The 12228-nt window shown below is 40.6% G+C and overlaps 1 protein-coding gene across 2 annotated transcripts; it reads right to left on the bottom strand.

Moving 5' to 3' along the window:
* Positions 1 to 5899: 5899 nt before the first annotated feature.
* Positions 5900 to 12152, bottom strand: ATP23 (ATP23 metallopeptidase and ATP synthase assembly factor homolog). Of its 2 annotated transcripts, none has more exons than XM_086748492.1 (6): positions 11929 to 12152; positions 11158 to 11203; positions 10973 to 11054; positions 10546 to 10683; positions 7449 to 7532; positions 5900 to 6448 (listed from the first exon to the last, which is right to left on the bottom strand). In XM_086748492.1, exons 1-6 carry the CDS (start codon positions 12107 to 12109, stop codon positions 6245 to 6247), a joined length of 735 nt encoding a protein of 244 aa, XP_086604618.1. In that variant the 5' UTR covers positions 12110 to 12152; the 3' UTR covers positions 5900 to 6244. The 2 variants fall into 2 exon arrangements, with proteins under 2 accessions (XP_086604618.1, XP_086604628.1); XM_086748502.1 differs by having other exon boundaries at positions 11158 to 11233; positions 11930 to 12048.
* Positions 12153 to 12228: the final 76 nt, after the last annotated feature.

The following is a 12228-nucleotide window of genomic DNA, read 5'->3' as shown; positions in this document are numbered from 1 at the left end:
ACTGAAATATGCTCAATTTTTACACTATTTTAACATTAGAGTTATGCAAATTTGATTAAAACAGAGATTTAAACCAAAACTGAACTGCATACTGAGCAGCAGCTGTGTATGGTCGCAGGTGGCTTTCCATGGCTGCTCGCAGTTCCACAGTCCTTCGGCTCCCCCTGCTGCTTAGTCGATTCCCATATTTTTCATATTTGCAAAGAAATTTTACTCATTTCTTTTAACCTCTGTTTTGATGAGAAAAAAATTATGCAGATTAAAATTGCACCTAAAGCAATGAAATGATTACTTAAATTGATAAACAGTGTGTGCAAATTTTCATGTAATTATCGTCCCTCTATTTCTCAGGGAACAGCAAAAAGCCCATCAGACTCTTCTGATTGCTTTCTAGTGACTTGTGCATATATTCTGCTCTTCCAATTTGACTTGGTGTAACTGGAACGTGCCTGTTGCTTAAGCTGACATTTCCTGGTTATGTAATTTTATTTCATACCGATAATTTAAAAAAAAAAAGGATTATGTCTTTATATAGCTCAGTGTGCTCTTTATTATTATGAATTTCTCTTTCCAATATATCTGGAATACTTTCTTTCCCAGATTTTGATGCTATTCATCTATCAACAATGCAAAAGAAAAAGAAGCAGCAGCTTGTGTGCTTGTATATTCTAGTCTTTATTGCATATTTTCCATTTGTAAATAGACTTGGCAAAGCTTATCCCAGAGTGCAGACAGCTGTATATATTCAAACAATGTGCTGGTGAAAATGCAATATTAATGCAAACCAGACAAACACTTTCATTAAAGTAAAACTTTGGTTAATAAGGTATAATGAAGTGAAGGAATTATCCGCCAAAATAGGTGTGAGAAGTATTATAAAAAACTTAACATCATACATCATACTGACTAAAATGGAGATCTAAAAAGCAGTAAAGGTTAAGGGAATATTAATACACAAGATTATGCTGTTCCAAGGCATCTCTGATCCTCAGGGGATTTTAGAAAACCCAGAAGGTCTATCTAGATCACATCAAAGATGACAAGCTTAGAATTCAATGTGTAATTTTCTCCATAGGCATGTGGGGTATTATATAATTTTTTTTTTCTGTTCAGCTATTCAGTCATGCGATTATGTCAGACACTGATGGAATTACCCCAAGAAAATAAGATTATAAAATCTCCATTTGAAATTCTGCAAAGTTATTGAAAGCACAGGTTTGGGGAGTCTTGACCGAGACGTTACTTCCCCCAAGACAACTAGGATGACTTTCCAAGCGATCTGCATTAATGCTTAGCTCCAGAAGCAATGGTACTCGAGAGTGTGAATTATGTTACACCTGGGAATAAATGCAGCCCACCCGTAGTTCAACATGAACAGAACGACTCAGACAATTTAGGCTTGATCAGGTCTCTCAGGCACTGCTTGGATGTGTTGCTTTGTCCTTTGTGAGGACAGTGCTTACATTTGAATCTTTTCAAAGTGTTTGCTGCTGTTCAGGAAATGGCAACACACTACAGGCTCTGCTCAGGGCACAGGAGAAGGGTCTGTCTTTCTTTGCTATCACCTTGGTGCAGCTTGGTCTTGAGCAACGCCATAGAAGCAGGCCTGTTGGACTGGAGACTAATTACATGACTGAATTCTTCCCAGGAGGACATTACAGAATGACAGTCAGATCCAAAGGATGTAGGAATGTGAAATAAACAGGTGGACTGCAGGAGCCCAAGGCTGCAATCAAAAAAGACCCCTCTCCGAGGCTGCCTAATTCTGGAGGTACTTGGGAGGACCATCCTCTTCCAGGCTTAGTGTCTGTCAGGCACTTGAAATCTGCACATGTCCTGACCTTCGCTTCACTGAGCAGTTCAGTGCCTCACTCCTGCTCAGCTCTCTCAGGGACTCTCCTGTTCCACAGCGGCCAAATTTGACAGTTATGTATTGCCTGGAAAAGTTTCATACGCTGATGGTCTTGTAATGACAAAACATATAGGGGCGCAGACCAGAAGAAGGCAACACTGATCATCATGCCCAGCCCTCTACCACCAGAGACAATCAGACATGAGCAGCAATTCAGGGCATAAACGACTCAAGTCATAAAAGCATTCCTTACAAAAATGTGCCACAGGTGGGGAAGAGATAGCATTCAAGATCACACCAATGGGCTTCATCCCTGCAACAAGGATCATCACTTAATATGAAATTCTCAGGTGGTTTGGACAGCTGCTCCTTCTGCTTCTACCTTTCTCAGTGGCCACTCTGTCCGAGTGGTCACTACAGGCTCAGGAAACCTGACTCCCTACTAACACCCCAATGTGCAGGGCAGCTCTTACTGCACAGGCATAATCGCCTGCTTCAGAGTCCATACCAGATCTCATTTCCGAGGACCAGACTCAGCCTTGCCACTGTCACAGCTCAGCTCAGCAGTGTACTCGTCACGCAGGACTCTCTATTCAGAGCAGTAATAGCAGGCTGCAAACGTAGGGCTGTGCGCTACTGCCTGAGCAGCACAAAACAACGTCCAGCTGCTCAGTAGCTTAAATACAAAGAACGTATCAACAGCTCTTTATTATGTGCATTTAATTAAGTCCTTATATATAACAGCATTTATCTTACTATTTATGGTCTTCTACAGGCACTTCTGGTCTGCTCACACCTCTAAGTATACACGCAGGTGCCAGCCGTTAGCAGCAGTGCTATATTCCACTCATGCTACATATTGTTGTATGTGAACATCTTCCTGCACTCAATGTCATGGGTGACTGCTGCAAACTTCAGCTAGCCCTTTAATCTAACTGCTTCCCTACCCAGTTTCTCATTCCTCCAGTAGGACAGCTACAGTAACTAGAATACCTTCTCTTCAAGCGTTCAGAGCATTGCTTCAGTCTCCGTTCTACAGAGGAAGGAAAAAGAAATATCAGTCACCCCTATCAAATTAATCAAGGAAAATTTCCTTTCTGATCCCAAATTTGGTGATTAGTTTAACCTTGAGTGCGAGTAAAATATACCAAGGTGGTACTATAAGGGTTTAAGATCTCAAATCCATCAGCTCATCCTAACGTAATCTTACTCAGCCCATTACTGCAGCCTCCCCAGTGCTGCAGGAGAGGGCAGTGATCAATGTTACACATCTTAGTGGATGGAGAGTATGAAAGGCCAAATTTTGCCAATGACCAGGATAAATCCTGAAATACAGGATTACTAAAACAGAAATAAAATTTAAATAAATGTGAACATACAACAATCTAGTTTCAGTTCATCGTTTTTGGAATACTAAAGGACTTAACACTTCTCATTCTGGGATTAGCCTTTTCCCTAAACTTTTCATCCTCAGTATAAACAACACATCCTTCTTGTCTTCTGTCTTATTTAGAATACCTTTATTCTTCAGATGCTTATATACCATCTTCTAATTTCCTGTTTAAATTAACCATGACAATTTTATAACTGTTCAGCCTTATGTACCATGACTTACATTCCCTCTCCCAGTGTTGTTACAGAGTCATCACTTCCACTCCCATCCGATTTTTCCTGCCTTCTCTCCAAACTTTGTTGGGAGAGAGAACTGAAGAAAGCAAAATGCACAGTGCCAAGAAAGCAAAAGCAGAACCACAAAATGTCCCTGTGATGGCGACATTCTCTTGGGAACCTGGGCTGCAGGACTCAGATGTTCAGGTCTCCCAGGACTGCTTTTGCGTTTTACAATAGCAGAGAACAAATAAAGTGCCTGTACACACGCAGCTGTTCTTCCAAGTGATGAAGCTTGAGCTCTGCATTCAAACTGTGAATTGGCATGGTGACCTTACATGCTGCCTAAGCCCGCCCAGGTAGCAGGTAGCATTCTACTGCTATTTTCAGAGAGTTTTAACTGAATAAGTAGCAGAACAGAGCAGTTTTTTGCCTGACTGAATTCAACGTGAACAAAACATAGTTTGCAGATTCTTGTGCTTAAGACTCAAGTTCCAGGTACTTGACCTATCATTATATCTACAGCAATAAATTAAACGTGCCTGGAATGGTTTTCTGACATTTAAGGTAAGCGAAGAGAAAATTCACATGATATTTTCAAACATTTAAAATCTCCACAATGCAAGTATGCAAACTATCTAGCTGAGATGTTCCCAAATTCATGCTGATCCCTGAACGATGTCTGGTGCTTACGTACATTAAGGCCAGACATTAGTGATGTGCCCTGGGTATTGGTGTTAGGACCAATGCTGTTTAATCTCTCCATTAACAACCTGTAAGATAGTAGTGCAACTTCTGCAAGTTTTTGGACTATACAACACTGGGGGGAGCAGTTGATACACCAGCGGTTTGCTCTGCCATTCAAAGAGACCTTGACATGACAGAGAGGAACCTCATCCAGTTCCAAAGGATATGCCAACTCCTGCACCTGGGGAGGAATAACCACAGGTACCAGCATACAGTATGGACTGATCAGCTAGCTGGGAAGAAGCTTAGCAGAAAAGGCCCTGGCAGTGCTGGGAGACACCAATTTGTATGCAAGCAACACAGCCTTGCATCAAACAAGGCCAATAGCCTCCTGAGCTCTATTAGGAAGTGCTGCCAGCAGGTTGAGGGAGGTGATTTTCCACTCTGCTCAGCACTGGTGAGACATCCAGAGTGCTGGGTCCAGTTTTGGGTTCCCCTGTACAAGAGACATGGGTATAACTGATTGAGTCCAGTAAACTGCCATGAAGATCATAAATGGATCAGAACATCTGACCTACCAGGACAGGCTGACAGCTGGGACTCTTCTGCCTGGAGAAGTTCAGGAAGATTTTATCAATGTACATAAACACCTGATGGGGCAAGTGTGGAAGCAGAGAAGACTGAGCCAGAGTCTTCTCAGTGCCCAAGGAAAGGACAAGAGGAAATTGACACAAAGTGAAATACAGGAAACTCCATTTACACTTGAGGAGAAAAAAACCCAAACAAATCTGCAAGGGCGCTCAAACACTGGAACAGGTTATTGTGAGAGGCTGTAGAGTTTCCATCCTTGGAGACGCTCAAAACCCAACTATACATGCTCTTCAGCAACATGCTTTAGTAGACTCTCTTCTGTGCAGTGCGATTGAAACAGTAGCATCTCCAGAGGTCCCTTTCAACCTCAGCAATTCCATGCTTCTGCAGTTGTAAACAACTTCACACAGGAAAACTGACACCACCATCAGTACTTGGACCTTGACATCCTATGAAGTTGAAAGTCTGTCTAAAATGTTTTGCACAGCATATGAAACAGTAACAATAACACCACCATTTCATCTTTTGTGGAACTGAATTTCCAACTTGAGTCTGGATCCAGTAACTGTTAGAGCAGCTATGCCTATAAATCTTTAACTTGGGAGCCACATCTCCATTACATTACTGAACCATTCCTGTTGTTGAATTGCACCTTTAATTTCAAGAAAGAGAAGGAAATGGTTCTCTTGCATCCATGACAGTGATTACAACACCTTGTATTTGAAAATAATGGAGGAATGAGATTGCTTCTCTCAGACTTAGGATGAAGCCAGCAGCTTCTTGCTTTCCTCAGGTGAACTTACCCACCTCACAAGCATAGGAAGGAGACCATAAGCTACAACAATGTTTTGAGCAAAGCTCAGCCTTGTGGACAGACTCTCACCAATGGTTTCCAGCTTGTAGATTTGATCTGGTAAGCAGAACTGTGAGTCAAATTCCTAAAAAGTCAAAGGGTTTTATGTACCTGTAAAGTTAACATTAGATGAGCTAGAATTCCAAGAATTTCAAAAGTGCTCAAAACCAAATGTGTCAGTTTATTAAGTTTTGGGTTTAGCCATAGTTATTAAATTTAGATCCAAGAGCTGCAGTTCAGGTGCCTATCTTTAAAAATGGAGTGAAGATCATCAAGTTTATGATTGGGTATCAAAGATGGTGGAAATGTAAAGATTTTATGAAAAGATTTATTCAGTATCAACAAAACTTTCAGAAACCAAGTCCTAGTCAGACTGAACAGAATTAAATGTGCATTGAAATGCGCAGATCATTATTTGACAAGTCATTTAGTGTACTAAATTATCTTGCTGGAGTAACAGATGAGGAAAGACGGGTTTTAGTCTTGTTCATTTACTTTGTTTACTTCCATGGAAGTTGTCTCCTGGAAAAAATTTACAAAATTAATTAATACATTTGATAGAACTGCCCTTTTCATCAGCAGTGTGCGCGTAGTCTGTAACTCCAAATGTTACAAAACAATCAGATATTAACATTTTTTCACAGTTTTTTCCTTTACAAATTAGCATTATAGCGATCTCTGTTCTGAAAGTCTCTATAAGCACGTTTTGCATCTGTTTTACTGTGCGGGATTCTTCCAAAAGGTTCCAGATCATTGAAGCAGGCATCAAAAACTTCATCCACAGCTTTTTCTGCTGTTTCTTTGCTCACTTTCCTAACAGCCAGAATGGAGCGAATTGCTCTGTCTCGTACACAAGTCTGAAATGGGAATTAGATAAAGAAAAATCTGTCATTATTAGTACAAGTAATTTTCTAATACTTTGTCAAGTATTAACTCCTATTACATATGCAATAATTTTGTATCACAGAAGAGTCAAACAATGCCTGTAATAAGCACTAAAGTACATTCTTGTCCCATCTGTGTTAACTATGTATTTTAGTTTTCCATGTCCAGATAAACCATCAGATAAGTAAAAGATATTCCTTAGAACAGGGATTAAAATACCTACAACAAATGCCAAATTGTATCAAGTATTTGTACAACTTGACTTAAACTCAAGAGAAAATATGTTAGAAAAAAAACAGACATAAATACCAGTTAGTATTTTTCCAATTGAAAGGCTATAAAACATATTCCTTTATAAAGAATGACTCCTCTACTGGCCTTCATTTTGATATCTCTCTTCATGGAAGTTTTTGCTTACACAGTTTCTCTACTAAAAGATTTTAAAAAAAAATAAAATTAAAAAAAAAAAAAATGCAAAACATCCCCAGCTACAGGTTAACTGCTACTCTAACATCAGCAACTATGTAGGACTCAACCCATAGGCTTCATTACTACTAAAAAAAAATACATTCCTGTAAGACCTAAATACACGTGGTTATTTAGAACGCTTGTCCTTCTCCTTCCTCCAGTTTTCAAAAACTTTTTAGAGTCTTACCCACTTATAGTGGGTAAGGTATTCCCATTACATTTCCTGCAAACTCTAGTCTTTGCTTGGTTTTTATTTACCATCCATTGTCAGTGGTAATGCTCTACAATATGACTAAGTATTCAGGAGCTTCACTCCAACAAAAATAACAAGGTGGAAAAAAGATTTATCGTGAATCATAAAAGGTTATCGAAGAGAAAGCAGCAAGTCCATGGCATCTACTTCTTTCTCTGATGTTTTCAGCTATGAAAGTGTAGAAGGCTGAGACCAAGTAAGTAAAGATGGCTCATAACAAACCAGTAGACTTCAACATCTACAGTCTTTACCTGATGGTGTCCTTTTAATCCAAATTTAAACCTGGCTATTTCATTCATCAGTGTACAGTCTCCACTGAGATTAGCAGCTCGAATCTATTGAGAAAAAAAAGAGTCACACGATCAGAGAAAAACATGGAAATATGGAGTCAAAAAAGCTGTAACAGTTTTTTCTTCAGTATCTTTCTGGTGATTCCTGGTAGAGAATATTCTAGGGCCACTACTACTTATTAAGTACATATTACCCTTTATATCCACCTTCTCAGCCTCAGTGAGCGTATTACCCTTTATATCCACTCTTTCAGACTCAATGAACTGCAAAGTATTACTATAGAACCTGTAAGTTTCTCCAGGGACGAAGTCTCACACGTTCCCAAAACTTAAATGAATGAGCAGAAGAGGCCATTTGTTTGTGTGTGTGTGTGTATATATATACATGAACTGCTAAAAGAACATGGAAAGTAATATTCTCCCCAAACTGTATTAGAAGCTGGTAGAAGAGTCAGGAAGAAAGGCAGATACATTTCAAAGACTACAGCTGCAATATCCAGAAGAGTAGTAGCCCATTTGCTTTAGGGAAAGCAGAATTTAAATGACTATGTTCATTTTAGCTCATTAACTGTCTTGTCTTTTGCCTTGTAATTTCTTTTGTCTGCCAACTGTTCCACACTCAACCCCCTCAGTTAGGAAATATAACTAAAATTGGACTTCCTATAATTAAGTACCAGAGTAAGAATAAATGCATGGAAAGTATTAAGTGTAACCATTAAAAAGCTGACAATAAAAATTGAAAGTACTGTATAATAAAAAAAGTATCAGAAGATCTGAAGCAAACAAATAATTTCAGCAAGAGCAAGAACAGTCACAATCTTCTTTTATATATGTTCGCTAATTTTATGTTTCATGCTTACATGCTTTATTCGGCACTACGTAAATCTTTAGACAAAAAAAAAAGAAAAAAGTAGATGATAGTTAATAATTCTGAATTACTGTATTGGGTTTACATGGCAGGACGTTGGCAGCACGGGGCCTGCCAGGACGGCTTCTGTGAGAGGAGACAAGGGGCTGCCCCCATGCTGGACACAGCCAGTTTCATCTGGCTCTAAAAGGGACCCGACATTAGTCAAAGCTGAGCCCATCAGCGATGCTGATGCTACTTCTGTGATTAAAATATTTAAGAAAGGAAAAAAAAAAGTACATGGCAGCTGTGAGAGAAGAATGAGAAAAACATGTGAGAAACAGCCCCACAGACACCAAGATCAAAGAAGGAAGGAGAGGAAGTGCTCCAGCCATACGGGCAGAGATTCCCCTGCCACCTGTGAAGACCACGGTGACACGGGTTGTCTCCCTGAGTTGTGAAGGAACACAGCGAAGCAGATAACTGTACTGCACTCCAAAGAACACTCCATGTCAGAGCAAATGGACATGCCCTGAAAGAAGCTGCAGCCCAGAGAGCCCACACAGGAGCACATCTTCTGGTAATAACTACGGCCTGTGGGGGATCCACACTGGAGCAGTCAATTTCTGAAAGACTCTACACTATGCAAAGGACCCAAGCTGGAGCAGGTACTGAATAGCAGTCCATGGGAAAGACCCACACTGAAGCAGTTCATGAAAGACTGTATCCTGTGGGAGGGACTTCACACTGGAGTAGGGCAACAGTGTGAAGAGGAAGGGAGCAGCAGAGATAAAGTACTAAGAACTGACTGCAGCTCCCATGCCCCATTCCACTGTGCTGCTTGGGAGGAGATAGAAGACTTAGGAATGAAGGAGTGAAGTTGAGTCTGGGAAGAAGGAGATGTGAGGGGGAAGGTATTTTTAGTTTTATTTCTCACTATCCTACTCTGTCATTAATTGTCAATAAATTAACCTTCCTCAAGTTGAATGTATTTCGCCCGTGATGACAACTGGTGAATGACCTTCACGTCCTTATCTTGATCCACGAGCTTTTTAATCTTATTTTTCTCCCACGTTCTACTGAGGGGGAGGAGTCAGAGAATGGCTTGCTGGGTGCCTGGCAGCCAGCCAAGGTCAACCCCCCACCCAGTTACACAGAATGGCTTTACTGAGACCACATAAGGTTACTTCATTGAGTTTTATCTATAAAAAGATAGGTAATACATGACTGTGGCTCTCTTCCACAGCAAATAGGAATTAAATTAATTAATTAAAATTAATCTTGAAATCCGATTTGTTCTGTACCAAACTCACTCTGGTTCTCTCACATACAGTTTATAGGTGAAACCTGTGCAGATCTTAAGTCTATAATCAAATATGTTCTTATGAAAAACAAACAAAGCAACCAATCCACCCACTCACCCACCACCAAAAAAAAAAAAAAATACCCCAAAGAAAGCCACTATAATCTTTTCATATGTTTTTTTTTAAAGAATTAAAAAGCTACCTAATTCACAGTTACAATAATGTACTTCCATAATATTAATCACAAGGGTAAGTTTTTCTGTAGTTAAATGGTATGGATTACATTGGAAATTGATTAAAAGGAGCCATGTTCACAAGAGGAATCCTTTCTAGCCCGTGCTCAGTTTCATTTCACCTCTTAATGGACCAATTTTAAAGGCCTTTCAAACAGCAAATTCCTATGTCCTCTGAAATGGACATGGAGTCATAACTGAAGTGTGCTATTAGCAACACCACAACTAATCAGAAAATGTGTGTTATAGGAAAAGACAAGGTTTTTTTTTTAACCAAAAAAGTATAAACAAAAATGTTACCATACTGCTGTGATAACTACCCAACATACCAAGATTTCCAGGGGAGAAAAACAACCCTATAAGCATTTGATTAATGTGTGAATGTGTTTTCATCTCTAACTACTCTCATTTCTTAATAACGACTTCTTGTTATGGTTACACTCACAGTGATTACATTCTACTTAATATGACTCCAATTTATGAATATTTATGAAAATTAAATATTTGTTTTCTGAATGAAACTGTTTAGGTTGACCTGACAGAAGGGACAAAATGTATTAACAAAATTAAACCAAATGAAGTCTGTGTAACAGCATGCCTATTTAAAACATGAAGCATCCCTAATAACCAGCAGTAATTAATATAACGACAACATCTGAAGCATTTTAACTTACCTCTGAACATGCTAAGTGTTTGACATTTTTAAACCAGTCAACATGTGCTCGGCAGTGATCAAAAGCATGAATCAATTCATGTGTGACCACCCGGTTCATATGGGATTGCTGGCGAATGTTGTTCTGACACAGAACAATCTGTGGAAGATAAGATATAGGTAGTCTTTTCATCAGGTTTCAACATCTCCCCTACTTCTCAGAGACCAAGCACACATCACCTACAGTATTTAGACTCTTCCAACCAGTGTTTTTCAACATGAACAGCCTCATCATTCTGCAGTGTAGTAGTTCCAATATCATGGAACATCTTTCATTTACCTTGTTTTCATTATTAACTCAGATATCAGCATTAGTAGATTTAATCCTAGTACAAAAACACTAAAAAAATATTGTAGTCCTCTGAAAGAGGACAATGTCCAGTGCCTACCTGAGATGTGGCAGAATCAAAACCTCCACTGACACAGCCATCACAGTTTTCACAAGAAAAGTGCCGGTCATTGAAGACAGTGCTGAAAGGCCCAAACAAACAAAGTTATTAGGAAGAATTTGAAAAAGACCAGTAACTCCATATAATGATGATGTTACTACCCAAAACAAGATTAGTTTACATACCAACCAGATTGCTTCATAGCCTCAAGAAGAAGTTGAGCATACGGATCTAGAAAAACATTGCTGCAATCAATTTATTTAAAGAAAAGTTTTGAAAGTCCTCTATAATCAAAATATAAAGACAGTCAAGGAAAAAAAAAAGGAAAAGCACTACACATTTGAGTTCATACTTTACAGTACTTAACTCTAATGCAATGCAACTGGTATCTATTACAGCTCAGGCTACATAAAGTGATACAGAATCATGATATGTACAAAGCTATTCAGCAATCAAGTCACTTCTGATATTATTTTATTAGTAGCAGACGTAAACAGAGCAGCCTATAGCAACTATTGTTTTCAGTAACATTGGCAGACAGGATTACATACTGAAAAGGACACAAAATAACCAGAAATCAATAAATCCTCTCAAATTTTCAAAATAAAGTAGAAAAGGACCTTCTGATAGGGAAAGAAAAAAAAAAAAAGCACACAGCCGCTTTCAAAATTGCGTTTTCTTTTGTTTTAACAAAAATCAGCGCGTTCATCAAGCAGCAGCCCCATCCCACCACCTGCTCGGGCCCCGTTTCGCCGCTCCGGGGGTGGGGGGGGGTCAGCGGCACCGGACAGAGAGCAACCCCCCCCCGGCCCCGAGACCCCGCGGGCCAAGGTCAGCACCACAAGCCGCGGCAGGCCGGTCCAGCGGCGGACGCGGACATCCCCTGGTCCACCCGGGGCTCCCTCCGCCGCACCAGGGCCAGGCCCGGGCCCGCTGGGGGCCGGGGAAGCGCTTACTCGTCTCCAGGGTCATCCTCAGCATCAGCTGGCACCTGTTGTGGAAAGTGAAGAGGCTGCGGACCAGAAAGCTCTGCGGCTTCTTGTTCCGGTCCGGGAAGAGCCGGTAGCCGAGGTCATCTTCCTCCTCCCCCGCCTTCTCCTCGGCCGCCGGCGGCGAGGCAGCCTCCCCTTGCTCCATGGCCGACCCCAGCCCCTCCTCCCCGCTCCTGCCGGCCACCGTCCCCGGCGGCGGGGCAAAGGGCAAGAGGCACGGCAGAGCCAATCGCCGGGCCAGCTCCCTGCCACGTGAGGCTCGAG

Source organism: Chlamydotis macqueenii, chromosome 1 (genome assembly GCF_036417535.1).
Source record: "Chlamydotis macqueenii isolate bChlMac1 chromosome 1, bChlMac1.mat, whole genome shotgun sequence".
Classification (NCBI taxonomy): domain Eukaryota; kingdom Metazoa; phylum Chordata; class Aves; order Otidiformes; family Otididae; genus Chlamydotis; species Chlamydotis macqueenii.
Note: the sequence above shows the minus strand (reverse complement) of the source record. Positions and strands in the feature narration are given on the sequence as shown.

Bases quoted from the DNA above. Each gene is read 5' to 3' on its own strand.
- ATP23 (XM_086748492.1), bottom strand. From the start codon at position 12,109: ATGGAGCAAGGGGAGGCTGCCTCGCCGCCGGCGGCCGAGGAGAAGGCG. The intron at 11,204-11,928 runs GTAAGCGCTTCC...ATGTTTTTCTAG, and splicing joins GAGGATGACCCTGGAGACGA to ATCCGTATGCTCAACTTCTT. The intron at 11,055-11,157 runs GTATGTAAACTA...TGGGCCTTTCAG, and splicing joins GCTATGAAGCAATCTGGTTG to CACTGTCTTCAATGACCGGC.